The 25178-nt window shown below is 38.6% G+C and overlaps 1 protein-coding gene across 3 annotated transcripts in view; it reads left to right on the top strand.

Annotated features, from left to right (window-relative positions):
* The first annotated feature begins 344 nt into the window (after positions 1 to 344).
* The window catches only part of Ldd (lipid droplet defective), a 33397-nt gene continuing 8563 nt past the window's right edge, over positions 345 to 25178 (top strand). Inside the window, exons 1-45 of one of the 3 annotated variants that reach the window (XM_070665612.1) lie at positions 345 to 794; positions 6677 to 6751; positions 6831 to 7054; positions 7146 to 7288; positions 7358 to 7488; positions 7566 to 7951; positions 8076 to 8390; positions 8471 to 8726; positions 8840 to 9037; positions 9106 to 9320; positions 9394 to 9604; positions 9721 to 10094; positions 10217 to 10505; positions 10596 to 10790; positions 11644 to 11861; positions 11942 to 12126; positions 12216 to 12730; positions 12879 to 13268; positions 13372 to 14013; positions 14090 to 14287; positions 14429 to 14511; positions 14576 to 14738; positions 14814 to 14995; positions 15100 to 15723; positions 15891 to 16021; positions 16106 to 16428; positions 16514 to 16709; positions 16804 to 16947; positions 17033 to 17353; positions 17451 to 17952; positions 18027 to 18147; positions 18253 to 18443; positions 18540 to 18678; positions 18819 to 19026; positions 19926 to 20066; positions 20982 to 21171; positions 21294 to 21494; positions 21672 to 22208; positions 22588 to 22763; positions 23061 to 23325; positions 23540 to 23636; positions 23733 to 23875; positions 23949 to 24149; positions 24652 to 24832; positions 25000 to 25112. In XM_070665612.1, coding sequence (XP_070521713.1) covers positions 6689 to 6751; positions 6831 to 7054; positions 7146 to 7288; positions 7358 to 7488; positions 7566 to 7951; positions 8076 to 8390; positions 8471 to 8726; positions 8840 to 9037; positions 9106 to 9320; positions 9394 to 9604; positions 9721 to 10094; positions 10217 to 10505; positions 10596 to 10790; positions 11644 to 11861; positions 11942 to 12126; positions 12216 to 12730; positions 12879 to 13268; positions 13372 to 14013; positions 14090 to 14287; positions 14429 to 14511; positions 14576 to 14738; positions 14814 to 14995; positions 15100 to 15723; positions 15891 to 16021; positions 16106 to 16428; positions 16514 to 16709; positions 16804 to 16947; positions 17033 to 17353; positions 17451 to 17952; positions 18027 to 18147; positions 18253 to 18443; positions 18540 to 18678; positions 18819 to 19026; positions 19926 to 20066; positions 20982 to 21171; positions 21294 to 21494; positions 21672 to 22208; positions 22588 to 22763; positions 23061 to 23325; positions 23540 to 23636; positions 23733 to 23875; positions 23949 to 24149; positions 24652 to 24832; positions 25000 to 25112 — 10721 coding nt within the window. In that variant the 5' untranslated portion in view covers positions 345 to 794; positions 6677 to 6688. Of the gene's footprint in view, positions 795 to 820; positions 1280 to 6676; positions 6752 to 6830; positions 7055 to 7145; positions 7289 to 7357; positions 7489 to 7565; positions 7952 to 8075; positions 8391 to 8470; positions 8727 to 8839; positions 9038 to 9105; positions 9321 to 9393; positions 9605 to 9720; positions 10095 to 10216; positions 10506 to 10595; positions 10791 to 11643; positions 11862 to 11941; positions 12127 to 12215; positions 12731 to 12878; positions 13269 to 13371; positions 14014 to 14089; positions 14288 to 14428; positions 14512 to 14575; positions 14739 to 14813; positions 14996 to 15099; positions 15724 to 15890; positions 16022 to 16105; positions 16429 to 16513; positions 16710 to 16803; positions 16948 to 17032; positions 17354 to 17450; positions 17953 to 18026; positions 18148 to 18252; positions 18444 to 18539; positions 18679 to 18818; positions 19027 to 19925; positions 20067 to 20981; positions 21172 to 21293; positions 21495 to 21671; positions 22209 to 22587; positions 22764 to 23060; positions 23326 to 23539; positions 23637 to 23732; positions 23876 to 23948; positions 24150 to 24651; positions 24833 to 24999; positions 25113 to 25178 lie in introns of those variants that run through there. The other 2 variants (XM_070665613.1, XM_070665614.1) reach the window with 2 other exon arrangements.

Below are 25178 nucleotides of genomic sequence, written 5' to 3'. Positions count from 1 at the left end.
ATCATTCAGATTTTTTTTCCGGCGTCGAAAGAGAAAGTCTTCGTTTCGCGAAGGCGCGCCTTTGATTATCGATTAACGTAATCATTAAAGTAAATGATCCTCTTTCATCTTACACTTACAGCGTCCTACGATCGTTTCGCGCGGATTCCGTCGATCGATCAAACGATTCACGATCAGGCGTTTCGCACGCTCGCTCGCTCGCGAGTTTTGCTCGTGCTTGTTTTGTGTGCGATCACGCACACGCGGAAGACGGAATGGTGTGTGGCACGACCGAAGGTCCACGTGGTCGTGGATCACGGTAGTGGTAACAGTCGTCCCCCGACCGTCGTTCAAGTGTGCATGAACGTCGGTCATCATCTCCGCCGGCCGCCGCCGCCGCCGCCGCCGCCGCTGCCGAGAGGAGAGTAGCTGGGAAAAACGCGAAACAAGAAAACAAGCCGGGACAAGCTTCGCTTTCGTTCGCAAAGTCCGCGTGAGTTTAACACGCCGACCGCAACGGACAATTCGCCGGTGCATCCTCGGTGCATTCCGCCGGGAAACGACTTGTTCTCCAGTTCTCCAGCATTCGGGGTGCCCGAATCTCGCGCGCGCTCACGCGTTTGCAATGTGCTCCGAAAGGGTTGCCGAACTCCGCGGGTATCGTTGATCTGTGCCGATCGCGCTATCGCTCGCAATTTATGCGATCCGCTCGATCGCGCGGGTTCGATAAGGATAAACCGTACGCCGTCGCTTGCTCGGCCACTTGTAAACTGTAGCGAAACGTCGAGGCAAGGTGGTCAAGTCCTTCCAAGGCAGTGAGTATGCGGCGGAAATTTTTCCGCACCGCTCTTATTTGTGTTGCGAAGAAGCAAAAAAAAAAAAGTGCGGAAAGTCGTACCGTGCGTGATACTTGAAGTTATTTTTTTTTCAGAAGCAACTTTATCATATCACGAAATTCCTGTTTCTAAAAGATCACGTAACACGCAAATTATTGGCTCGCGCAGTCGGTTATATTTAATTTTTATTCCGTGATTACGCAGCAGTTTTTTCTCTTTCTTTTTTTTTACTGTTACGCACCGTGATCGTCGATATAAATATAATCACGAATGAATCGCTGATCGACAATGACGTTGATCGTAAAGCTAAAGACCTGATCGCGGTCGTGGATAAAGCGAGCCGTGTCACAGAATTTTTGCCATCTCCAACTATTATTTAGCATTGTCAGTCGCAGGAAAATTAAGATAGAGATAATTGCTATCTTTCAAGAATATCTCATCACGTTTCACGCTAATAAATAGAGGTACAACAAATAATATTATAACCTTAAGATTTATAAAGCATATGTAAAAAATAATTATTAGATATTTACTTAGAAATGAATCATCCGAGCAATTAGTACTTGCACAAAAAAAAGAAACCTCTTATTTAATCTTGCGTAATTCGTCGCAAAAAAAAAATCCAAACTTTCCGTCGCTTCGAAGAATGCACGTTGGGGCAGTGGTCACGCGGTCTTTCACCTCCAAAAATCCGCGTTATTGTTCGCATCGACATTATGTTACTTGCAAAAAAAAAAAAAATAAGAATGAAATCGAGAGCTAGCTTCGTTCGCTCGCGGAAATTATAGCGAAGGGATTCCTCTTCGGCATCACACTCCCGTAAACCTGAAGACGATCGGGAAACCTGCTCGACTAGTTGTACCGTCGCTGCTGGCAGAACGCTCGTTTGACATTTCCGAGAAAAGCAAAGATGTATCTCTTCCTCGTGTTTTCATGGTCACTTTGTGCAATCGCACGCGACCCTGAACTTCTCCGTCGCGAAGAACCTTTTTGTCGTTCACATGTCACAATATCCGAGTATGTCACGCGAAACGAACTCGCATCTGTCAAACGCAGATGGTATTGCCGGAGGAATCGGCGCACCGACGAATGATTTATCTTTATCTCACGGTCCGTTCTCTCCCTCGGATTAATTGTCATCGCGTTCGCGAGACGGACCTCGCGCCGTTGAAACCGGACGTACGCGAGAAATCTACGCGCGCTCTTTGCTTTTTGCAAATGTACTCTGCCCTCCTCTTGTAAAATATTATTTAAAAAAGAAACGCGCTGTTTTATTATATCAAGCGCTTTGAGCATTTCATATTTTATGTAACTTTACCAGCGACCCTGAACTTATTTCTGCCCCTCGTGAGATAATGTGGTCACGTTTACGCAAAAGAGCTGCGGTTCAGCACTCTAAATCATTTCTTTTTGTTTACTTCCATTTACAATCTCACCTGTCTGGCTTGACAATATTTTATTGTTTAATTAATACTCGAGTCAATGTTCAAGACTAATAAATGAAAAGAGAATATATTATGCATGCTACTTTTGAATATGTCTGAAAACAATGACATCACTTTGATACTTAATCTTTTATCCTCGATAAAAATGTATTTTAGTACCAGTGACCGATGTAAGTAAATCTGAATAAAGATCTTCTTTATTTTTGTTTCGTAGTGATGTTAATTATGTTTCGGTTTACATTTCACACGTCTCAATGGAACGTTTACGAAATTAAAAAAAAAAAAAAAAGAAAAAAATCGTATCGATGTTGTTCACGTCAAGTTGCACCTTGATTGTAATATATTCATAAATCTCGTTTATGTACAATCATAACTTGCTAATTAAAAATTCATGTTTTTCATTAATTTTAACACGTGCGCTTCTATTAACCTTGCATTTAAAAAAAAGTGGGTTAAAATTATTTTTGAGAGTATTTTCTTTTCGAGAAAAAAAAAAAAAATTGTCTCGTAGAAATTAATTGCTCGACAGCAAACGAGGATTAGTTCGCTTAGTCACGATTGTCCCTCAATACTTGACGTCAATGGCCTTGAACTTTGAACTACGTTTGACTTCGAAATCATACGAGAAAACTTAAAAGTAAGGAGAAACTTTTTAAGAAATGCTTACACAAGATAAGATGATTTAGGAAGGCTAAGTATGCTTAAAATTAAATATTTTTCGAGTTCGACAGATTAGTGTTTAAGAGAAATGTTGAGTATCATTTTTCACACGCTATTTCTTATCTTAAAGATGTTTTGTTTTTTTATTTCATTCTAACGAAGCGCGGTTTCCTCATCGTATATTTATCACTTCGATGCATTATTCTATCGCATTTTGTATAAAATGTCTGTATATCGGCATTGTACGAGGGATATTTATGAAATAAAATTACGTTACCGTCTTGTAGTCACGTTATTGCGTTGTCGCAACAATGGTCACTGCCGAGTATAATAATTATGTGCCAACGACACTCGCATATTCGGACTGCAGGCCACGCTGTACATATTAATAATCGGATCGTTGATTTTCACCTGAATACGCGAGAAGAAGTGACACGCGTTTCATGGAAGTGATTATCGCGACCGCGCCGCATTGGCACCTGTTTCATGCTACAGAAAAACTTACTTCTCAATTTATTAATGTTTAATAATGACTTCTTTTATTGCGTAAACATTGTCGTTATATATTTTTTTTTTATTTTAACGACGACAGTTTTATTTCTATTATCGATCACTTTATTTTTATTCGACAGCTTTTACGATGACTTGTTAATCATAAAGGAAACAATCGACGGAAAATATTAATTTAAAATAATCGCGATTAATTATTTCGCTCTGCATAATTTGCTGCATTTTTTTTTCTTTTTTTGTATCATTATGCCTTTACATTTGTAACGTTATTACGGAAATGATGAACTTTAATCGCTGTCGGCAAAGTAAGTCGGGACTTCGCGGCGTCGAGATGTGATTTTGCCCGAATAAAAAAAAAAGGGGTATCGTTAAGTCTATACGTGTCGAATGCGACGGTTGTTACGACACGATTCGGGTTTATTCGGGTGCTGTAACGGTGACCGTAATCGCATAACTGTACACCGCACGGAACTAGTGAAAGTTGCGCGTTGTTCTCGGAGTGTTAATAAACGTAGCTCTGGAATGCCTCTCTTTTTTTTTTGTTACAACTTTCCGCAGAATCAGAGACTCGCAATAACCGGTTTTCTAATTCATGGTCACGGAATAACTTTCAGAAGACCCCATTCGGTGGTTACGGTCGACAAAAATATGCAAATTAATAGTTTGTTGATTATTTCATAATTTGCTCCATTACTATTATACTAATTTACAGCGGCACGCTTCCTCTTAAAAAGAATTTTTTTATTTTCATTTCTGCCTTTTCAGGAAATTATTTCCTTGCCAGTTGTATTACAATTCGCTGTGCGTTTGCACGGGATGCAGGCTGCATTGCAGAATATTTAAGACGCCGTACGGTTGTATTTTTGCGCACCGCCAATCGTATTACGACCACGTAGTCCTTTGTAAGTGCAGCCGCATCGTCTACGATTACGTTAATAATATATTACCGTACGAGATTAGCAAATCAATAATTACTACGGATCTTCGTTATCTTATGACGGGCTCATGTAATCGTATACGAATGACCGGTCGTCATGTGTACGACTGGGAATGCTGATTAATTTGGAGGTCACGCGATTAAGAATACGAAGAAATCGACAAACATTCTCTTAATGAAACGCGGGATTGGATTTAATTTCCTTCGTCCGTCGTAGCTCGCGACTTTGTTCGAATATCTAGTCTAAACTAAATTGCGACTGCTCTTGACGGCGATTGTTCGCAACTACGCGGGAAAAAGTCTTTGCAAAGAGAAATAATATTAACGTCATCTTGCCAAAGAATCATTTCGATGTAGGCTCGTACGAAGCATTCTAAATGATACGCTGTAACGAATTCGTTTGTATACGGCTGAAATTTGTCGCGTTTAATAACCGGAAATAAATAGCTTTCGTATTTCTTCCGGCCTTTTCCCTCGCATTTGCAATTTCTCCGCGGAAAAGAGAAGATTGATGCAGACAGGACATATTTTATTTTTTTTTTTTCTGATACGCATTTTATTCTCGCACGAGAGCGGCCGCTCGGTTCACTGCTCCATATCTCTGTAATGCATCCTGTCGTCAGTGCAGCACGCGACAGAGCGGTACATACTTCCGGCTGCAGCTGCATCGACAGACGCAACACGCAAATTAGTCACGCTGCTCCTGTATACTATATGTATATACATTCACGCTGAATCAAGCAATGCAATCTATTTTCGATATCGGTGGATAAGCCTGAACTTTTGTTATCCCACTGTCGCTTTTGCAACGAATTAACGCAACAGGATTTGGACTTACTGACGCAACGACGCTAATGAACATTGCGATACATTTTCTTTGCAGTTTTTTCATCTTTTTTTTTCTTTTTTTTCTCATGCGCTTTAGTTAAAAATAAAATAAATATAAAGTCAGAGTCGGATAATTAAATCGAAAAACCTTTCCTAACAATAAGATATTTTTAAGGGACTTGGAAATTCTACCGTGCATTCGAAGTTCGGTAAATAGAACTAGTCGAGCTCAGGTCGTCTGGTAGACAGGACGAGCGGAACGGAACGAATCTCCAGCCACGAAAGGACAATAGACAGGTCTTATTGAAATATCGAATTCTTCTCAGAATAGAATCAGGCAACAGAGTCGCAGGGACATTCCTGGACGGCTGAGCATAAAGATAAATATAGCGAAAGACGTAGGGAGAATAAAATTTTCGCCTGGCAAAAAATTCTTCGTGGGATAAATGTTTACGTGACGCGCGATAATGCGCCGCGATAAGAAGAGATTACGAGGTACGCGTAAACGATACGGATTTCGTAGTTACGATGTGAAACGTTTGGGATAAAATATTGATGTCGCGCGAATGTTTAATTTTAATCGGCCGCTATCGGCCCGCGATCGCGCATTTTACGCCGCCGGGCAATTTCGGAGTGCTGTTTTATCCCCCCGAGCATGAATTCCCAATGAAAGTGGATTCGCCGGTGCTACTCGCATGATTGCGCCGCTTAGTAATGGATACGTAAGACGTGAACGCAACTCCGCGGCGCGGCGGTGAGAAATTTTCAGCTGTTTCTTCATGCGGCGATAAAATTTTCTGATAGGTCACCATTCACCGACAGCATTTTTCCGAGTGCACTCGGTTCAAGTGGATTCCACACATTTCGAGCACTCTTAGAGGCAAAAGTATACGGCACGGCCGCACGCGAACTCGCGAAACTTTCTATTGTACCGCGCGAGGTTTTCGGTTCAGTTTTACGACGAGATCTTTCACTCCGTCTCTCTTTCTCCCGTCGGTTTGTAAGCGGCTGTCGAGTATCGTTATGTATCGTTGCGATTCGAAGAGACCTTTTTTTTTTTTGACGTGATAATTGAATTACGCGAAAAAACAGTTTCAATTGTGCAACTGAACGTAATTGTTAATAATTTATGTATCTAATTTTTCTCCAGTGTATTATTACTACGAGTATTATATAATCGATACCTCGCGATGTACAAAATACTGTAATTACAAAGCAAATCATAGATTCTAAATATAAGAAATCGTGAAATTTCTCGCTTGCGAGATTAATTATATATCTTTAGAACTGCAGAGAAACGGTTGAGAAAAAAATATTTATTAATTGTTCAACTTTTTATGACATTTGAAAAATTAATTTGGCCTACTTTGTATTAAATTTATTCGCCTTCCATTTAATTTTAAATCAGCTTATTTAGCTGACCAAATGTATCCAAGAACATTCACGAAAATAATTTATAATGTTAACAATCGCGGTTTCAGCCTCAATTAAAGATGAAGATCGATCAGCTCGGGCTTCTTCTTTGGAAGAACTATATCATTCGGAAGCGACAGCCAGTAAGTTAACCCAGCCCGTTTTTAGAAACGTTACCCTCTATCTTATCAAATAAGTCTAATTTGCTTAAAATAATTTCAGGGAATTTTGGCTCTAATTTTCATTTGGCCGATAGTGATTTTCATGATTCTCTACACCGTACGTGACAATGACGATGTCGAAAATTATCCGACGTGTCAGTTTCCCGCGAGGTCGATGCCACAAGACGGGCTTCTACCTTTCGTACAGAGTTACATATGCAGCGTCGGAAATCCCTGCGATCCGCTGTCTCAGTACGAAGAAGCGCCTTCGTACAAAAATGCCACGTTAGTTTTACACAACGATTTGTATCATTAATCTGTTAAAATCTGGAAAGATATTTTATGCTCTTTTTTTTTTTTATCTTTAAAATAACAGTTTAGGTCCTTTAATCGTGGAACTGCAACCAATGCTCAATAACAAGACGATTATCTCCGCTGTGGAAACATTGCCGCAGAGTATCCAGCTATTGAAGTCAATGGCACAAATACTCACCAAACCGGAAATCAAAGCGCTTTTTGGTACGATTATACGGTAAATTGAATTTTGATTTGGTTCTTTGAAATTTAAATGTCTGAATTTGTCGACAGATAGAGGAATCCGTTTGGGCGATTTATTCAATAATCACGAGCAAATTAAGAATTTATTAAGAATTCATATGCCGCAAGCAAGAGAAGGATTAATTGACGGCTTGTTCGAATCATCCGTGAAATTAATATATGTAAGTAAAAAGAATGAAATTAAATAAAATTAATTTTTTTTTTAACAAATTCACCGAGTAATTTTTATTTGCTGCAGTTAATTCAAACTTTCGGCTCGTCAAACATTGACGGTGTCATTTGCTCACCCGAAAGCTTGAGCAAGTATTTGATTGTACCTAAAGAGGAGGATTACAAGGAGATCTCGAACGTCCTTTGTAACATCGACTCGCTAGCGATCCCGGATATTCTGGAAAATCTTTCGAAACATCTGGACTTTACTGGTTTACTGGAGATGGTCGACCGCGCGATGGCAAAATTTCGCGATTACAATTTCTTCCAGGATCTGAAGCGAGCAACGGAGACTATTCTCGATTTGAAGACGTCCAAGAAGTACATACCGGAATACTTGAGGATTCGCGAGTGGCTGCCAAAAATGATCTTGGTCTCTCAAAACGTAACTTTCAAGGAAATTGATTTGAATTTGTAAGTCCATTTGCAATATTTTCTCTAAAAGAAATTTTTCAAGTTCCCACTTAAATTTAGCAAAAAGAAATACTTTTTTCGCATTAATATCTCAGAGAATATGCACGTGGCGCTTTAATTCTAGCATTGATAAAGCCCTTGCGGTCCTCGATCCTGTATTTGCATACGAACGAGATTGGCCGCTCGCTCGGAGCGGACTTTTGAAAATAAACAGACTCCTGAAGATGACGAAGGAAGTTGTCAAAAACCGAGAAGATAATTCCACGGATAATTTCTTCAGCGTGGTGAATCGGCTACGCGGAGCGATATCGACTTTCTCATCGAATCCGGATAATTATGAAAATATCACGCAGATATTAGATCTGTCTTTTTTAATTCTGCAGGACGGCATTAAACTCACTAAGAAATTATTGAACCGTCATATAGATGATTTTCAATTGCAAGTATCTCTTCGTTAAGATATAGATAAATTATTAATGTTTAACTGTCTATCTATAATATTGTTTAATTAATTTCTAGAGCTGCCGAAGTCTTCGATGGGCTCAAAAACATGTTTTCTGAAAGAATAATTAATTCGCTTACATATCTTGTATCAGTGACAGATAACATCGTGCAAATGACCCATCATATTGCTATTATTCACGAAGAAGGGTTAAGAAAATTGTACGACATCTCGAAAAAACATCAGAGTTTGGTCCAAAAGATAATGACAAATCTCAAACCGGCTGTGTACAAGACGATTATTCATTCCTTCTCTCGTTTAGATTTTGTGGAGGTTTGTTATATTTATATTACACGATGTATTCTTGCTTACGTTTGTCTTTTAGTAATTTTATTAAAATGATTATCTGATATATAAAGTTATAATAAAAAAAATATTTTTTATAGCGTTTTGTAGAAAATATTGAAAAGCAAAATTTCGAGGAAGTGTTCTGTCAAGAAGACACAATGAAAACAATATTCGATAACTATAATGAGTTTCGAGGCAAATCTAACGAAATTAATAAATTAATCTGCAGCGATGACGGAAAGAAATTTCTTGCAGACGTTTACAGCAGTTTTGAATTGGAGAAATTTGGAAAAATTGTATGTACAATCAATTAACAATATAATAATAATAAAATTAATTAATAGCTAAAGATTATAATTTTCAGGTGTCGAATACTTTATCGACGATGGTCAGTATGGCATTCAAAAACGTAGTCAAGATTGAAAATTCAAACCTGACGTCCGTCGTAAAAAATACCAAAGCATTCGTAACTTATTTAAACGCTCGAAAAGTTAAGTATTTAGATTGGAATATATTTGAAATCAGTGAGGAGTGGAAACAAACTTTCCGCGAGATGCAACTTGAAGGAAGATTAGATATGTGAGTATCTAACAAGTATAAATAACTGAAGATCTTGATCAAATTAAATCTATGAATATTCCTCGATTTTTAGCTTAGGAATTCACCTGAGCATAGCGAAGATGCTGGGTCTTCGCAGTCTGTCGTACATGTCTATCAGACCAGATTTGGAAAATATGGATTCCATAGCCGAAACAATTCTGCAAGATCTGCGAAATAATCCTAACAATTTGATCGGAGAAGTACGCCGACACGAGGCCGAGTTAATTGAATCGTTTTATCTAACCGTCACGGATAAAAAGAAGGTTAGCGTCGGACGTAATTAAATTTTGTTTCTTTTTTTTTTCCATAGCTTTAGGCAATGCGATCGATTATACGCTTCGCTGGATTTTAACATCTCAATGCAATTTTCGTTGAACAGACGTTACAGATTCTGGAGTATTCTAATTTCACGCGAACGTATTGCACGGAATCGAATCCGCCGGATTTGCTGAATTTTCCTAAGGAATCGAACAGCACGATTCTAAAGGAACTGACGTGCTATCTATCCAAAACTGTGCAAAGGAATCTGGAATTGAACGTGACCAACATCGAAATCGAGGAAGCCACTTACAGGCAGCGGGTATTTAATTGGACTGCCTTCAATGAGAAGACAATCGAGATTTACCGATACGTCGATACCCTGGTGCACGGAGAGGATCAGCAAATCGACCTCAAGAAGTTGCAGAAATTGAAGGAGAACTTTAAAATTTCGTGGACGACAAATATTGCGGCGAAAGACGCGTGGGAGATTAGGTAAGAAATATATTTTTACGCGCTTTATTCGCACGCGAAAGCCGGCCTTTTGCAATTCGCAATTACGTTTACAAAATTTGAAGCATAATAAAAATGATGAGTGAAATTACGTATATCTGCAGCGTAGGTGTAATTTGCAAGGTCTTTGACGTGATGGAGAGTCCGCTATTCGGAATTCAAAGCAAAAAGAATTGGAAGAACATTTACGGGCTCGCGTGGGGAGCCTCGGTGATTTTCGACAATATCGAGAGGATCGTCGATCAGATCCAGAGACGCGATCACGTGATGGAGCTTACCGACGTTCTGCAGGAAATGCCGCAGACCGAGATACTTCTCGGCACGTTCTTAAGAAATTTATCCCCGATCATCCTCGATATAGTCGACATGATAACTCTGAGGCCAGTGGCTCTTGTAAGTGGCATTTCCTAATATATTTCATCGATTAATTTAGAGCAACGGCATTTCACGAAATATGTCGGAATAAATGCTTTTTGTCATTAGATATCGGCGCTCGACGATTACAAAGAACGCGAGACAGTATGGCCTTGCATCATAAACGAAAGCGTCGGCGTTGCATTAGAATTGAGAAACGGAAGCCGGGAAGTCGTTAGAGAGCTCGAAAGGGTCGCTTGTAATCCAGGTCTCTTTATCAAGGAGTGGAGAGAGCAACCAGTGATAATGAAAGTTCGAGGAATTGTAAGTTTGCACTACTCAAGTATTTTGTTTTATTAATTATACTCTATTTATATAACTATAAGAAACTATGTGCGCGCTACGCGCGCGCTATTTTTTGAGAGACCCCAAAAATTAACTACGAAAAAAAAAGTCATGCGACTTACCAATCTGAGCTTCAGCGGAGTTGTAGTTCTGTCGGTGACTGTAACATAAAATAAAACATATTATTGTAGATATGTTAGTATTTAAATTAATTTAAAGATAAAGCTTTATTAATTTTTATAAAGATTTTATTTAAAAAAAATGGATGCTTACTTAAAAGTTGTTCCGCCGATGCAAGATGCCCCCCGGGCCTGCTCCTCCTCTCAGTTCGGACGTCGTGACGAGTCCTCCTTCCGCGCACAAGTCACTCGCGAACGCGACCGTGATTTTATATTCGCGAAAATTATTTAATTATCACTGTCGCGCGTTTCATGATCGGGACTCGCGTTTAGAACAAAATTGTATGTCCAAAAATTCCGCCCGAATACTCAACGAACTCGCGGAACGGCCGACGAACCGGCTGCGGTTCGTAAAATTATTATTACCGGCGATAACGGCACTTTCGATGACGACGGTGAATGCAGCTGCATTGATCTGTAACAAAAAGAAATATATAATTTAATTATAGAAATGCTACAAATACATAATTAAAAATAAAATTTTCCATCTCGACAAGCTACTAATTTTGTGTATCAAAAGAGTGATTCATACTGTACGAATATCGTAGAGATAGGATTATTATTTTTTTTTTATAAGAAAGTTTTTAAATTAATAGAAATGCAATAATGTAAATTAATAATTACATCAAGTATTTATGTTTATTAATTTTTAGTTTGAGCACGATGAAAATGTGGATTTACCACCGTTTAATTGGACTCTGGGATACACGAAATTTCGACGATTAGTGACAAAGTTCGACGATCTGATAAACGATGCTAAAGACGTTGTTCTAGCGGAAGAACCGCATCTAGCAAAATATATATCGACACTCGCGACGGAATCGGAAAAAATTTTTGAGGAAAGATTTCCAAGCATGCAAAGTGATTGGGGGTAATTATATCTCGCACAGTGTAATACATAATGTAACTAAAAATATGCAAGGTCTTAATTTCCTTAATTTTTACTTAAAGAAATACTTTGGATCACATCGACTTAGAGATCGACAAGGCAATAGCGTCGTTCAACAGCGATCTTTCCGCAAGTAAAATTTGGAATCCATCGGTTAATGCCACCGATCGCATTCTTATTTTTTTGAAATACGCTTCCAACGTTGTTCACAAAAGCGCACGTATCGTGATCAATATATTACAAAGCAGTAAGAAATTTTTTTTAATGTTTTATTTGAAATTAAATTAAATTAATTTTAATTTTTTAATCTGTATTATGACATTTTTCTAATTTCAGGCACAGGAAAAATTAGTTTATTATCCTTATTAGGATTCGATAATATGTCGCCCGTTAGTATTTTTTATAATCAGCTACCTTTCATTCTATCGACAGTGATTAACGCACTGTCCGATTCCGTGATGGACGATCGTATTGTCACAGCACTGGAAAATAATACTACAATTACCTGCTCAATGATGTTCGAATGGTTCTCGGATTATAAAGTCGGTCTAAGTGCCGAAGAATATCGGATCTTAAAAAATTTTACTTGCGATCTTGATCCAGAAAACTTCAACATTTACACGGATCTTTACGCGGCGGAAACAATGATTTGGCATCAGCCCGTCAACAAGTATCGATCTTATGTGGCTTCGATAACCGGCGATTTGTACGAGCTCGCCGAATCTATCGCCTACACAGTGCAAAATGACATAATTATTGAGCCACCGTTCTCAAAAAAATATTTGGACCACATGTTGCAGATGCTAAAAGAGAGTCTGGAGGTCAAAAGCGGCGAGAGTGTGTTCAACGAGGTTGTTAAATGATTGTAATGTTCATATGGAAATTGATTTCCACCGTTATCTAATAATTACTGCAGAATCAGATTAGCTAGATAAATTTCCACTCGGGTATATTTTAAAAACAAAAATTTTTAATTCAGAAATAACTATTGCTTTTCAGAAATTGAAGCCGAATGAAGGATGGTCAGATTACAGATTACTGGTGGAGGGCGTATCGCAGGCTTTGGTGCACGTCGGCAACGCATTAAAAAACGCCGAGATACACGACAACAAAATAGAAATTTGGCAATTGGCGGAGAATGGCGACACGCGCCAAGTGCTAAAAATTTTGGAGAATCATCCGGAGGAGACTATTGCATTAATCGCCACTCTTAGCACGCTAAACGAGAATGGCATAATTATGCCCTTTAAAGAAATAAGAAAAATTATGTGCGCGCAGCATTTTAATTCCGATTATTGGTCCACGGCGAACAGAACGCACTTCTTACAGGAAGTGTGCTCGTTCGATCCTTATCAGCTTTTAAAGGCCGCTACGAGTGACGAATACCACGTACGTACGATAAAAAATTTAAATAATTTAATCTGACGACATACGCGTGACTCTAAAATAAAATAAAAAAATTTCCAACAGCTTATGTTTTTTTTTTCTGCAGGATCTTGTCACCGGCCGAACGATGACTTTATCGAAATCGATACCGTTAGCTATGTCATTAACGACATTATTGGATATTGTCTCGAATTTTAGCGCCGCGTCGCCGGGGGTGAGTCTTGGATCAAATATCTTCAACGTGACGACGTGGGGGAGTTTGTCCAACGATACTTGGACCCTGATTTCGAAGTCTGAAACATCTTGGATCCATCATTACCGAAACTCTGCCTGGTACAGATTCAACGTGACGTCGTACAGAACGGATTATCTTGTCGGAGCCAGGAGACTATTTCAGCTCTTAGAATCCGTGATCGATCTCACGTCTGGCGGAGATATCTGGCAGAAACTGCGCGTCATGTACGATAACTCGCAGCTCAAGTCACTGCTAACCCTCGCGGAGGATATGCCTAATATCGCTATCACCGCCGTCGATACCTTCGTCTCGTCCGAGAGATTGGACGATTACATACAGAAGTTCTTTCTCGGGCAGGTGCATCCTTGCGACATCGATCGTTATTTAATCCCGCCCAGCTACGTTAAGAAAAGAGGCCTGCTGGCTAGTATTACAAACTTTTGCCAGAAGATCGTGACGAGCGACAAACAAGTTACATGGATGGATCTGTTGCCATACGTGGGAAAATACAACGTAATGTTCGATCGCTATTGAGTGACGATAATGAACGATGAGTTAAATTAAAGCTTTTTTTTTAATCGATTTACAGGACAGCTACTCTAGATCAGATCTATCCGAATCGTCGTTATCCATTTACGAAACGCAGTTACTACAAAGGGTGCAAGAATTTCAAGCAACTTTAATTCGCGTTCTGTCAGAAGGTTACAAGCAGCCGAAAATTCCCACGTGGTGGATATCATTCGAAGAGGGTAGCTTAAAAGATTTCAACGCGCATTATAAAAAAAAGGTGGATATCAAAACGACAATTTTCGTATTATTAAACGTTGCCGGCGTGAATTAATAAATTCTTGAATGAAAAATTATGTTTAATTAATTGTTTAAATTTTTTTTTAAATATATATCGCGACTTAACAAAATATTTTTACAGGACTCGAGAACTCTGGCATATTCGATGATAAAAAAATCAATATCAATTTTGAGAAAGTTTGTGGAAAGTCAACCTAATGCCGAGTAAGTAGATATATTTTTCAATTAAAAATTAAGGAAAATAATTTACACAGTATTGCGATTTTAGAAACTGCACGTGGTGTTCTACGCTTCCCCTGGACATTCTAAATTCTCAGTTAATACACCATGATCTTTATACAAAATTACTCTGCAAAATGCATCGATTAAATATATCGGATGTGCATAACATTTTCATGAATGAATTTAATTGGAATAAAACAGGCAGCATGGTAAGAAATTGCGATTATAAACTACACAGTCGAAGTATCAATGCCGATTATTAATTAAAAAAAAAAATTTACTAGGTTAAAGATTATAAATATCTAAATAAGAAAAAGACGCTAGACGAGTTTCTAACTACGTTTGAAACTACGTTGCATTACATGGCCGATATAATAATCAATTTCGAAAATGAAACGTACAGCGATAAAGTGGACCAATGCTTTAATAGATTCGTCGGTGGCCCTACGTATTCTAGACCGGGATTGTGAGTATTTGATCTCTCTATTTATACAAGCAAAAAAAAAATTATTATCTACGAATCATCAAGTAATATACTATGTATAATATAATCGTTACATTACGTTCAAGATACGTTACGTTCGCTCTGAGTATATTGGATATGCTGGAGAAGCACGTATACATTTTGGACTCGGCAACCACCCACGAGAGCATCAATAATTTAACAAGATTAGCCGAGCGCTACGTGCCGATTTGGAAACCGTTACGCGAAGTGGTGAAGAAAGCCGATCTTGCCGAAATCGACGCCGCGTTGCCGAACGCGACCATCAACGTAAACGCGGTCTTAAGCAATCTGAATACGAGCCTGTGCACAAAGAAAATCGACTGTCAGAATGCGACGGTTCTCTACAATTTTCTGAGCTCGAAAAAGGCGGCCAAGGTTTTCCGATACGATCCGAAGGCGTCCAAATATCCATCGGTATCCGACATTTCGAGCCGATTGGCTCGCAGTCTGGACGTGGACCTCATAAGTCGGCAACTGTCTTTCTGGCGCACGGAGGCTTCTTGGAATCTCTCCTGGCTCAAGGAGATCTTGGCTCATTTGTCCTCGATCTTCGGAGAAGGCGGAAATCTGCTGGACGTCGCTAGTAAAATAGATCTCGATGACGTTACCAGCGTTCTCGGAGTTCCCGATCTCGCCGAAGGCATTGTCAATATATTGAAGGATAAAACAGTCGATAAATTATTCGACGGGTATAGTTCGATTGTCATTTTATACTAAAAGATATATTAAATAAAATTGTATTCCTCGATAATTTATACAAAAATATTATACTTGCAATTTTTAATAATCTAACGTTGTATTAAAATATCTATTTTATCTATTTTATCTTTTTTTTTTTTTTTTTTTTTTTTTACAGAATGAGAGAACTTCTCGAGGATGTGGAGCCGTTTATAAAAGATCGTGAAATAATTGATGATTTACGTACAATAATTACGACATTGGAATCAATGGAGATTTTCAAAAATTTAGGACTGCTGGATATGAAATGTATTACATTCAAATATTTAAATTTATATTTTATTAGATTTCACGACAAATTTTTTTTTTAATTAATAACTTTACGTTTTATAGACGTTGTCAAAGAAATGTTTGACAATTGGGACTTCGTGCGCTCGTACTTGGTCGATAGAATTAATATTACCAACGAAGTTGCTTCTACTTTGGGCCAGGCCAAGATAGACATGATTTCAGTATTCATGAAAGAACGCGGTATCATTAGTTTGAAAGATACTATATGCTCGCCCGAGAAGCTTGGCGATATGTTGCATTTTAACAACAATCTCGTAACCGCCGAAGAAGTTAGCTCCGCACTTTGTCAACTGGAAGATTCTCAGACGCAAAATATTACGATCACGTTGATGAAAAACTTGAATTTCGATTATGTTTTTAAAAATGTAATTACGGTGCTTTAATTTATCTATTTTAAACGTTTGTCATAATTAAATAATTTTTCTTTTTTTTTTCTTTTTTGTATTTCAGCTAATGAGCGCCAATGTGAAAAGTATACTGGCTAATGCAAATTTAACCGAAACTGAAGGAAAAATTATATTGAATAATCTTGGTGTTGCTGCGGAACTATTTCCGTTTTTCAAAGACAAGCTATCAAAGGCGAGCTTTTCTTTCGGAAATGAAACAGACGAGAGTGACGTGGAAGAAACGAAAGAAACGCTGTCCAGTAAGTTGTGCACTGTAAAAATTATCTTTATACATAATTAAATCCGAAAAAAAACCTAACTTTTCTGTTTCATCTAATTTTGTAAATTTTTTAGATTCACAATTTTTGAAGGATTCCAGCAAACTGCTTTGTGGTAAACCACTGGTTCAAGAAAACGAAGGACAAATTTACAAAATTATTACTAGCTTGAAGGATAGTAACAAGGCGTCCGAGCAGAAGGAACTCGAGTCTTTACCAAGTAAAACATATTAAAAAATTTTAAAACAAACGTTGCATTAAATATAAATAAAATTAAATGTAAAAAAAAATAATTTAAATTTTAGCTGAATCCTGTAGACAAACGTATAAAACTGTGCTCGCTATACCCGGCGGAAAGATCGTCTGGTCGTACATTAAACCTTTGTTACGCGGGCAGATTCTTTATGCACCTAATACTACCGTGATCTCCGAGATCATGGCGTTGACGAACGAAACTTTCACGCAGATGGAACATTTCGGCATACTGATAAACAGTCTCGAGAAGTCTCTCAAATCTCTGGTCAATCTTACAGATATGGGCGATACTCTGAACGAATTGCAAAGTATAATGTCTTCCGACGTCATGAAGGTTGCGATTAAATCGCTGAGTGGTAGCAATTTTAAAGGTATTATCTACGCTCCGAACATAAAACTTCACGTCTTTAAAGATAGATTTAAAAACCGTATTAAAATATAACTAAATGCTTAAAATTGTTATTGCAGGCGACTTTTCCGAGCTGAATCTCAGTGAGCTCGCGTGGCGGTTGAAAAAATCGGAGAAGCTAATTTCGATGATCGGCATGTTAAATAGCATAATGGATTGCGTGGTGGTGGACAGAACGATAGGATTTTCCACGGAAGCGGAACTGGAGACGGCGGCTAGCCAGCTGACTGAAACGAACGAATTTTTGGCCGGCGTCATCTTTTTGGATAACGCTCCTTCACACGCGGCGAAGAGATCGCTCGACCACGAATTGCCGGACGATATCACGTATAAAATTCGCATGGACGTTGACTACGTGCCGTCCACCAGACGACTAAAGAATCAATTTTGGATCCCGGGACCGGAGAGCAGCTTCCTCGAGCATCTCAGATACCTCCGCGGCTTCATTCAGCTTCAAGATTCCGTCGATCGCGCGATCGTAAAAGTGAAAACGCGAAGATACGATTTCAACTGGAAGACGGTGACGCAACAAATGCCGTATCCGTGTTGGAAACATGTGCCGTGAGTAATTGACATTCTACTTGTAATTTTACTAACGATTATTGGCAATTGTATGTTAACAACGAACGTTACAGATTCCAAACAACTCTTTACGAATCGCAAGGTTTGCAAGTAAGCTTCTTCTTCGCGGTAATGATGTGCGTCGGAGCGGCTGTCAGGCACATCGTTTGGGAAAAAGAATCGCAAAATTCTATGGTGCGTTCGCGACGTTCGTTTTAAATGATTTATAATTTTATACCGATATATTGTAAGTTCCGGAAAAATTAATATTTTATCGCAATTAATTTTTTTTTCTTTCAGGTTATGAGCGTAATGGGATTAAAACCGTGGCGAAATACTCTGGCTTGGTTTATCACGTCTTACGCAGAGCTATCGATCGTGATGATAATTATTGCCATAATTTTATTGGCCGGAAAAATCCTACCGCGATCGAATCCCCTCGTCGTGCTTCTCTTACTTTTCGATTACAACTTCTCCATAGTGACATTCTGGTGGGTAACTACTTGAAGAGTTCCGCGCGACCGCACGTATTTGGACCCGCGATTACATTCCGGAGTTAACTACTGTAAATCTTAATTACGTTTCAGCTACATGATCTCGACGATGTTCAGTTCCGCCAGTCTTTCCGCTATTACCACGGTCGTTCTATTCCTATTAACTTACATGCCGTACGTCATTGTCATCGCCATGGAAGCCGTGTTCGGCCTCGGATATAAACTTTTAATCGTAAGTCAAGCTAATTATTTAATTATATTTAATTTCGTAAAGAAATTAAAATGTTGACGGCAATAAAACGCGAGATACTGATGCACGTTTTAAATATTGTAAATGATCGTCGACAATGGGGAAAATAATTTATTTTTCAGTGTCTAAGTATGTCGACTAGCTTCTGTTACGGATGTCTGTATATCGTGCGAAAGGAAGTTCAAGGCGTCGGTTTCTCTTGGGGGGACATATGGGAGGAATCAACCCCTGGCGACCCGATGACGTTGGGACTATTGTTGTCAATGATCGCCTTCGACGGCTGTTTGTATGCCGCGATTGGCTACTTCATCGCTAGATACACCGATTCAGGTATAAAGCCGGCACACCTCCTATCTATTTTCGGAAATAATACTGGTGAAGGTGTTTTGTGCAATTAGTAGAAATTGGCTAACACTGACACACTGATTTTCTTCTCTATTTTTTTTTTTTCGCGCAAGGCCAGTCGCGATCGATATTTTATGCAAATTGATTTTGCTAATGAGAAAACTGCTCGCGGCGTCCTTGATTTTATTGGAGCACGTAATATTTCAGATTTGATATCTCACTGTGTGTGTTTTAATTTTTCTTCCACAACTCTCTCGTCGATAACAATTACTAAAATCATCGGAGCTATGCGGTTGAATTATTTGAAATGAATTATAAAAGTGATTGCAGCTGTTCGCTTTCAAAAAAAAAAAAAAAAAAGAAGTCACGGAATAATTCATTTCAACGGGTTTTAATTTTCAACCGAAAGAAATAAAAAAATTATTTTATAAAATTTTTTTGCAAATTATTTCAGTAGATAATATGTTTGATTAATTGTTCCATCGATTGGAGCTAACTAAATTTCATTTATTTATTCAAACACTTTATATTACTTTCTGTTTAAAGTAATAGTATTATTCAGGAAGAAATATAACTCTAAAAATATTCTAAAATATTCTAAATGCCTCTTCCGCGTGGCTCTCACCCAGTAAGAATAATGATAAGATTATGCGTACTATATGTACCATACCATCGCATTTTCACGAATTTTACACACGTGCATTTCACGCGAGATACTTTCACTCTCCTGGAAGTATAATCGCAAGATACATCTACGAGAAAACTCTAGGAGGGCGGATTGAGAGACGTGACGAGAGAAATCGCGTCGTTTAACCGAAGTCAATGAGAAGATCTGGTGAGTTATATGCGAAAGGAGCGGACGAGCATTACCGATAATTTTCCAGGTAGGGGTTTTCACGGTTTGAGATCCCGTAGCTTATGGTGGGCCAACACACGCTCTCTCTATGGCAGACCAAGCTACCTCGCCTTCGTCAACAACCTCTATTTCACTAATGACGTTCTTCATTCCTCAGCCACTTACCAAGGTATCGCACTCTTCCCTGTGTGCACGCATGTCACGAAAGATGGTTTTTAGCCTGCTTCGCATGGTTTTTAGCGCTGCATGTCGACCGGCACGAAGAGCGAAAATAAAAAGAATGCAGACTTGTTTAAAATTCGTTCGGGCAATGGAAATTATCGTTGACAATTTTAATCACTTTTATGACGATCTAAAAGTTGGAAAATTTTATAAAAATATTTATTCAAATAAAAGAATTTCTTTAAAAACGGTTCAGTGGCGTTTGCGTTCCGGGATTATCAAAGTTAATTGTTTTATAGTTGATGTGATTCCATGCCAGTCAATTCTTTTTATTTTTGTCATAAATATATGTATCATGCTTTTTGTGTGTGCTTTAGTAGGTGTGTGTGATTTTTTTTTTCCTCGGGACGCTGTCACATTCAATTTAGAGTTTAAATATGTAAATGCGATCGTATTTGCATCAAGTGTGTGTGAATGTTGTATATCTTTCGATTATCTTACCGATTTTATTTTATAATATTTTTGCAACCGACAAGCATTGTAAAAACAACCGGTCGTATATTTTGTATCAATTATATTGGTTTATTTTACATTTATTCCACATTTAAATGGTTTATGCGGTACCTGCACGTATTGCACGCGTCGCATGGGACGTTTTTCAAATAAAAAACACCCTGTTTGTTCCGGATTCGATTAAAGGTATCGGAATTACATTTAAGAGAAATATTTGTGTCGTGGGTATGTATATGAAATTGCTTTCTTTGAAAATTATTTTTTAATTTGCTTTTTTCTGTCTTTTTTTTTTTTTTTTTTTTTTTTTGTTAAACGGTTATCGTAAATTCGGTAAAGGCTTGCTTTCGATCAGCCTGCATGTCATAAGCCTGACGTAAAAATAAACTGGTATCTGTTGCGAAACGCATAGACGACGAGAGCGATCTCAGCAGCTTAACAGTCACCGAGAAGCAAATCGGCGTGAAATTCGAGGGTATCCGAAAAGTTTATCCTACCGAACGAGGTGACGTCGTCGCCGTGGAAGACTTTACCTTAAAACTCTGCGAGGGCGAAGTAACGAGCCTGCTCGGAAGAAACGGCGCGGGAAAAACTACTATCATGTACGCTAATTGCTTTTCAAATTAAATTACTATTTTTAATATACCGCGATATTTAATACAAAAAAAATTTAATATTGTGCTAATTGCTCGTAGCGATGATTAACCGTGCGTTTTTATTACAGAAAAATGCTAACAGGAATGGTAGCGCCGACCAACGGCGAAATTTGCTTAAACGGCGAGGAAGGTTGCAAGCCGGACATCGGAGTGTGTCCGCAGGACAACGTACTCATTGGAAGTCTGACACCGAGGGAGCACATGATCTTTTACTGGAAGCTTAAAAGACCTAACGACGATAATATGAGCATGCAGAGGAATGTTAATGAGTAAGATATTAAACGAAAAAAATACTTTTCTATTTTCTTTTGCCTAATTAAAAAAAAGAAAAAAGAAAAACTGTCTTCTTTTAGCTTCTCTAAAAAATTTTGTGATAATTATAAGCTATTAATTAAAAGCAAATGTCAGATTTCTATAAATTTATTAAATTATTTTTTTTTTTTCAGAATGCTAACGTCCTTAGAACTCGGGCGACAGGAACACGAGCCTGTGTCCCGTTTGTCAGGCGGAACACGACGCAGGCTTTGCGTGGCCCTGGCCTTCCTCGGCTCGCCGCATTTGGTAATTCTGGACGAGCCCGGCGCCGGGGTGGACCCCGCGGCCCGACGACGGATCTGGCGACTGATCGATCAACACAGGATTAGCAGAACCGTGCTCCTCTCGACACACCATTTAGACGAAGCCGACATGCTAAGTGACACGGTTGTGGTGATGCACAAAGGGAAGATTTTGTGCACCGGTTCGCCACTATCTTTGAAAACAACGCACGGCAGAGGGTATCGGCTGAACGTGTCTTTCCCGCCCGATCGTTATGTCAACGGAGAAGCGGGAATAGGCGGAATAACAGAGACGGCCGACAAAAAGAACCTGAAGGCGCTTCGTACCATGGTCGAGGAAATTGTACCGAACACCGCGATAAATGAAGTCTCGGAGTCGGAGGTTACCGTAACGTTGCCTTGTCAGGGAAAAAATGGCAACAATGAGTAAATATCAATCGAGATACATAGATTATTAACTCGTCATTGAAACGTTAATTAATTTTATAATTGAGTACCGATCGAGTTACCGTTTTTTGCAAATTTTTTTTCTTTTTTTTTCCGCGTACAACTTGTAAAAGATTCGGATAAACGTGAGTGCGAGATGTCTCATCTCGTGGGATTTAGAAAGAAAGATTATTAAATTAAGATCTGCTTACCACGTAGTAATTTATGATAATGCCTCGTTAATTATTGTACCGTCTTTGTAAATATTTGACGCTAGGAACCTTGTGATTTATCTCGGAGGAAATAATTGCAACCATATTTGGGACAAGATCGATTAAACATACGTGTTTGCGTTTGAGTTAAGTCAGAAATGTTTCAGCATCACGCAAGTGGCGAAGGCGCTGGAAGATAACCGTAAGCTCTTGGGATTCTCGCACTTCTCATTGGAGTGCGACACCTTGGAAAGAGTCTTCTTGGATCTTTGCGCGCGAGCAGACAACGGATCGAGCGTTATCAGAGCGAGTCAAGATAGCGTCATTAGTGTGGAGCACGTCGGTGAGAAATGTTCCACGTGTACGCTGCGGCATGCATAAAATCCACCCTCTTAATTAAACGCTTCGTTTAACCTTTCGTTGTTTAGATTTTTTCGGAAATTTAAATAAAACTAAATAAAGAGAGAAAAAAAAAAAAACAAAAAAAGAATAAAAAAAAATGAGTAGCTTTTTACAATTTTTTTTCTTTCGATATTTAATTTATTCTGATTATAATCAAATTAAAGAACGTTCACTATTTTGCAAAAAGCTTATTTTACTATGAGGAAAGTAATGAATATTTTTTTTTTATTTTACGCAGACGCTCCCGTGTCAGATGACAACATCGATTTAATTACCGATATGGTACTGAAACCTTCGCCAATTCGACAAATGAAAGCCATAATAAAAAAAAGGCTATGGCATTTTGCGAGAGACTGGAGGGCACCGTTAGCCGCGCTCGTTTTACCAACCATGTTCGTAGCAGTCGCTATGGGATTTTCTCTAATACGGCCACCGTCCGAGAACGAGCCGCCTCTGGCTTTGACTCCCAAACTTTACGACACTCATCCGACTTACTTTTATAGGTAGGAGAAATTTAATAAAAAGAAAGAAGAAATTTAATAAAAAGACTTTAATAAAAAGAAGAAAAAAAAAAAAGAAAATAGGTAACCAAGCGCGGTAATCTCGGTATATGAATACCAGCGCGATCTGTTCGTATTTCCGCAAATTAGTTTGCTCAAATCAAATTAATATTTACTTTTTTTTTTTTTTATACCATCGGCACATTTTATTTTGCAGCATCGACGGTAATGATCCGTTCCTGCAGCATGTATCCATGCAGTTGCACGATCGCTTTGGAGACGATTACGCTGGTGCATGGCAAACTTTACCTAACGTACGAACGAGCGAATAATTATTTCTGAGTTTACGATTACTTTAAAATAAATTCGCGTTACAAAAGCGACGGGATTTATTCTTGAATCATTAATAGGACACCGGAACCTGCGAATGCATAGACGGCCAACAAACCTGCCGCGGCGTTTCCAAAGCCGTCGAAGGCCTTCTACAAACTCTGCCCGGTCGGCCTACTCTGGATTGGATCGTTTCGACGCATCAGGAATACATAGAGAAACGGTAAATTTTACTATTAAAATGACGCGGTATTGAAATCCGTTCGAAATTTTCTGAACAAACAACGAACTCGTAGATACGGCGGCTGGTCTCTGTCGCACTCGAAGGAGGATCCCCTTTTCATTGTTTGGTACAATAACAAAGGTCACCATTCGATGCCGGCGTACCTGAACGCCCTCAACGAGGCAATCCTGCGAGCATCCGGGGTGCAAGGGCACTTAACTATACTCAATCACCCCTTGAAGCTATCGAGCGATCAGCTGAACCGAACGACACTGTGAGCGTTACCTCTAATGCCGTGACAAATCACGAAGAAGATCTTTGTCGAAATTTTTTTTTTTATCGCCACGCGCGCTCGCGTGATTAATTAAGTAGAAAATTTTACGGGGACATGCGGGCGGTTCTCTTCGAACGGATAAACGAAGACGTTTGCGCGCGTTGATTCGAAGCTTTTGAGCCGGGGAGATCGAGCGAAGTATCCCGGTATAGTTAGCTCCGTTTACTTTTAATTAACGTACGAATCATTCGGTATTCACACCGATCGCCTAAGGCGTGTGTCTCAAAATTACATTGCGAGATTAAACTTGTATCATCAAATCATTAATTACGCTGCCTTCGTTTGTTTTACGTGTGAAATATTAAAAGCCGAATACGCGCGCATTGCACATGCATTCACATAAGCGTGCTTTTCATTTGCAGAAACGAATCATGTATTTTAAAAGTTATTTCAGGAAAATTTATTTTGTCACATATTTTCTTTTTTTTTTTTATTTCTTTAGATTGCAACATGTGGCGGACGTCGGGGTGGCGCTAGTACTTTTGATAGCGTTCAGTTTGGTCGGCGCTCAGGGAACGAAAGAGATAGTCAGAGAACGGTTATCAGAAGAGAAGAGAATACTCTACCTAGCTGGAGTTCACCCTATTACGTATTGGACGACAGTTTTAATTTGGGACTTTATAGTGAGTTATTAATTATAAAAAATTAAAGTTTAGTTATTTTTATTATTAATTGCATTTAAATTAATTTAAATTATATTTTATTTAAAATTAATAAAACATAAATAAAACGAATTAAAATTATTTTTTTAATATAATACGATCTTCAATATTATTATTTCTTGTTTTAGGTATTCGTTTGTGCTATTTTTTTGGCAGTTATCGTTTTCGAGATCTTTGGCTTATCAACGTACGTTGCAAAAGATAATCTGGCCGGTGTTTGCCTCTTATTAATTTTATTCGCGTGAGTACTCGCATTTTTATTTACCCGCTCGCGTAAAATCGATACGAACGTCTTAAAATATTATTT

The sequence above is a fragment of the Cardiocondyla obscurior genome, linkage group LG13 (genome assembly GCF_019399895.1).
Source record: "Cardiocondyla obscurior isolate alpha-2009 linkage group LG13, Cobs3.1, whole genome shotgun sequence".
Classification (NCBI taxonomy): domain Eukaryota; kingdom Metazoa; phylum Arthropoda; class Insecta; order Hymenoptera; family Formicidae; genus Cardiocondyla; species Cardiocondyla obscurior.
This window is presented reverse-complemented; position numbering and strand designations above follow the sequence as displayed.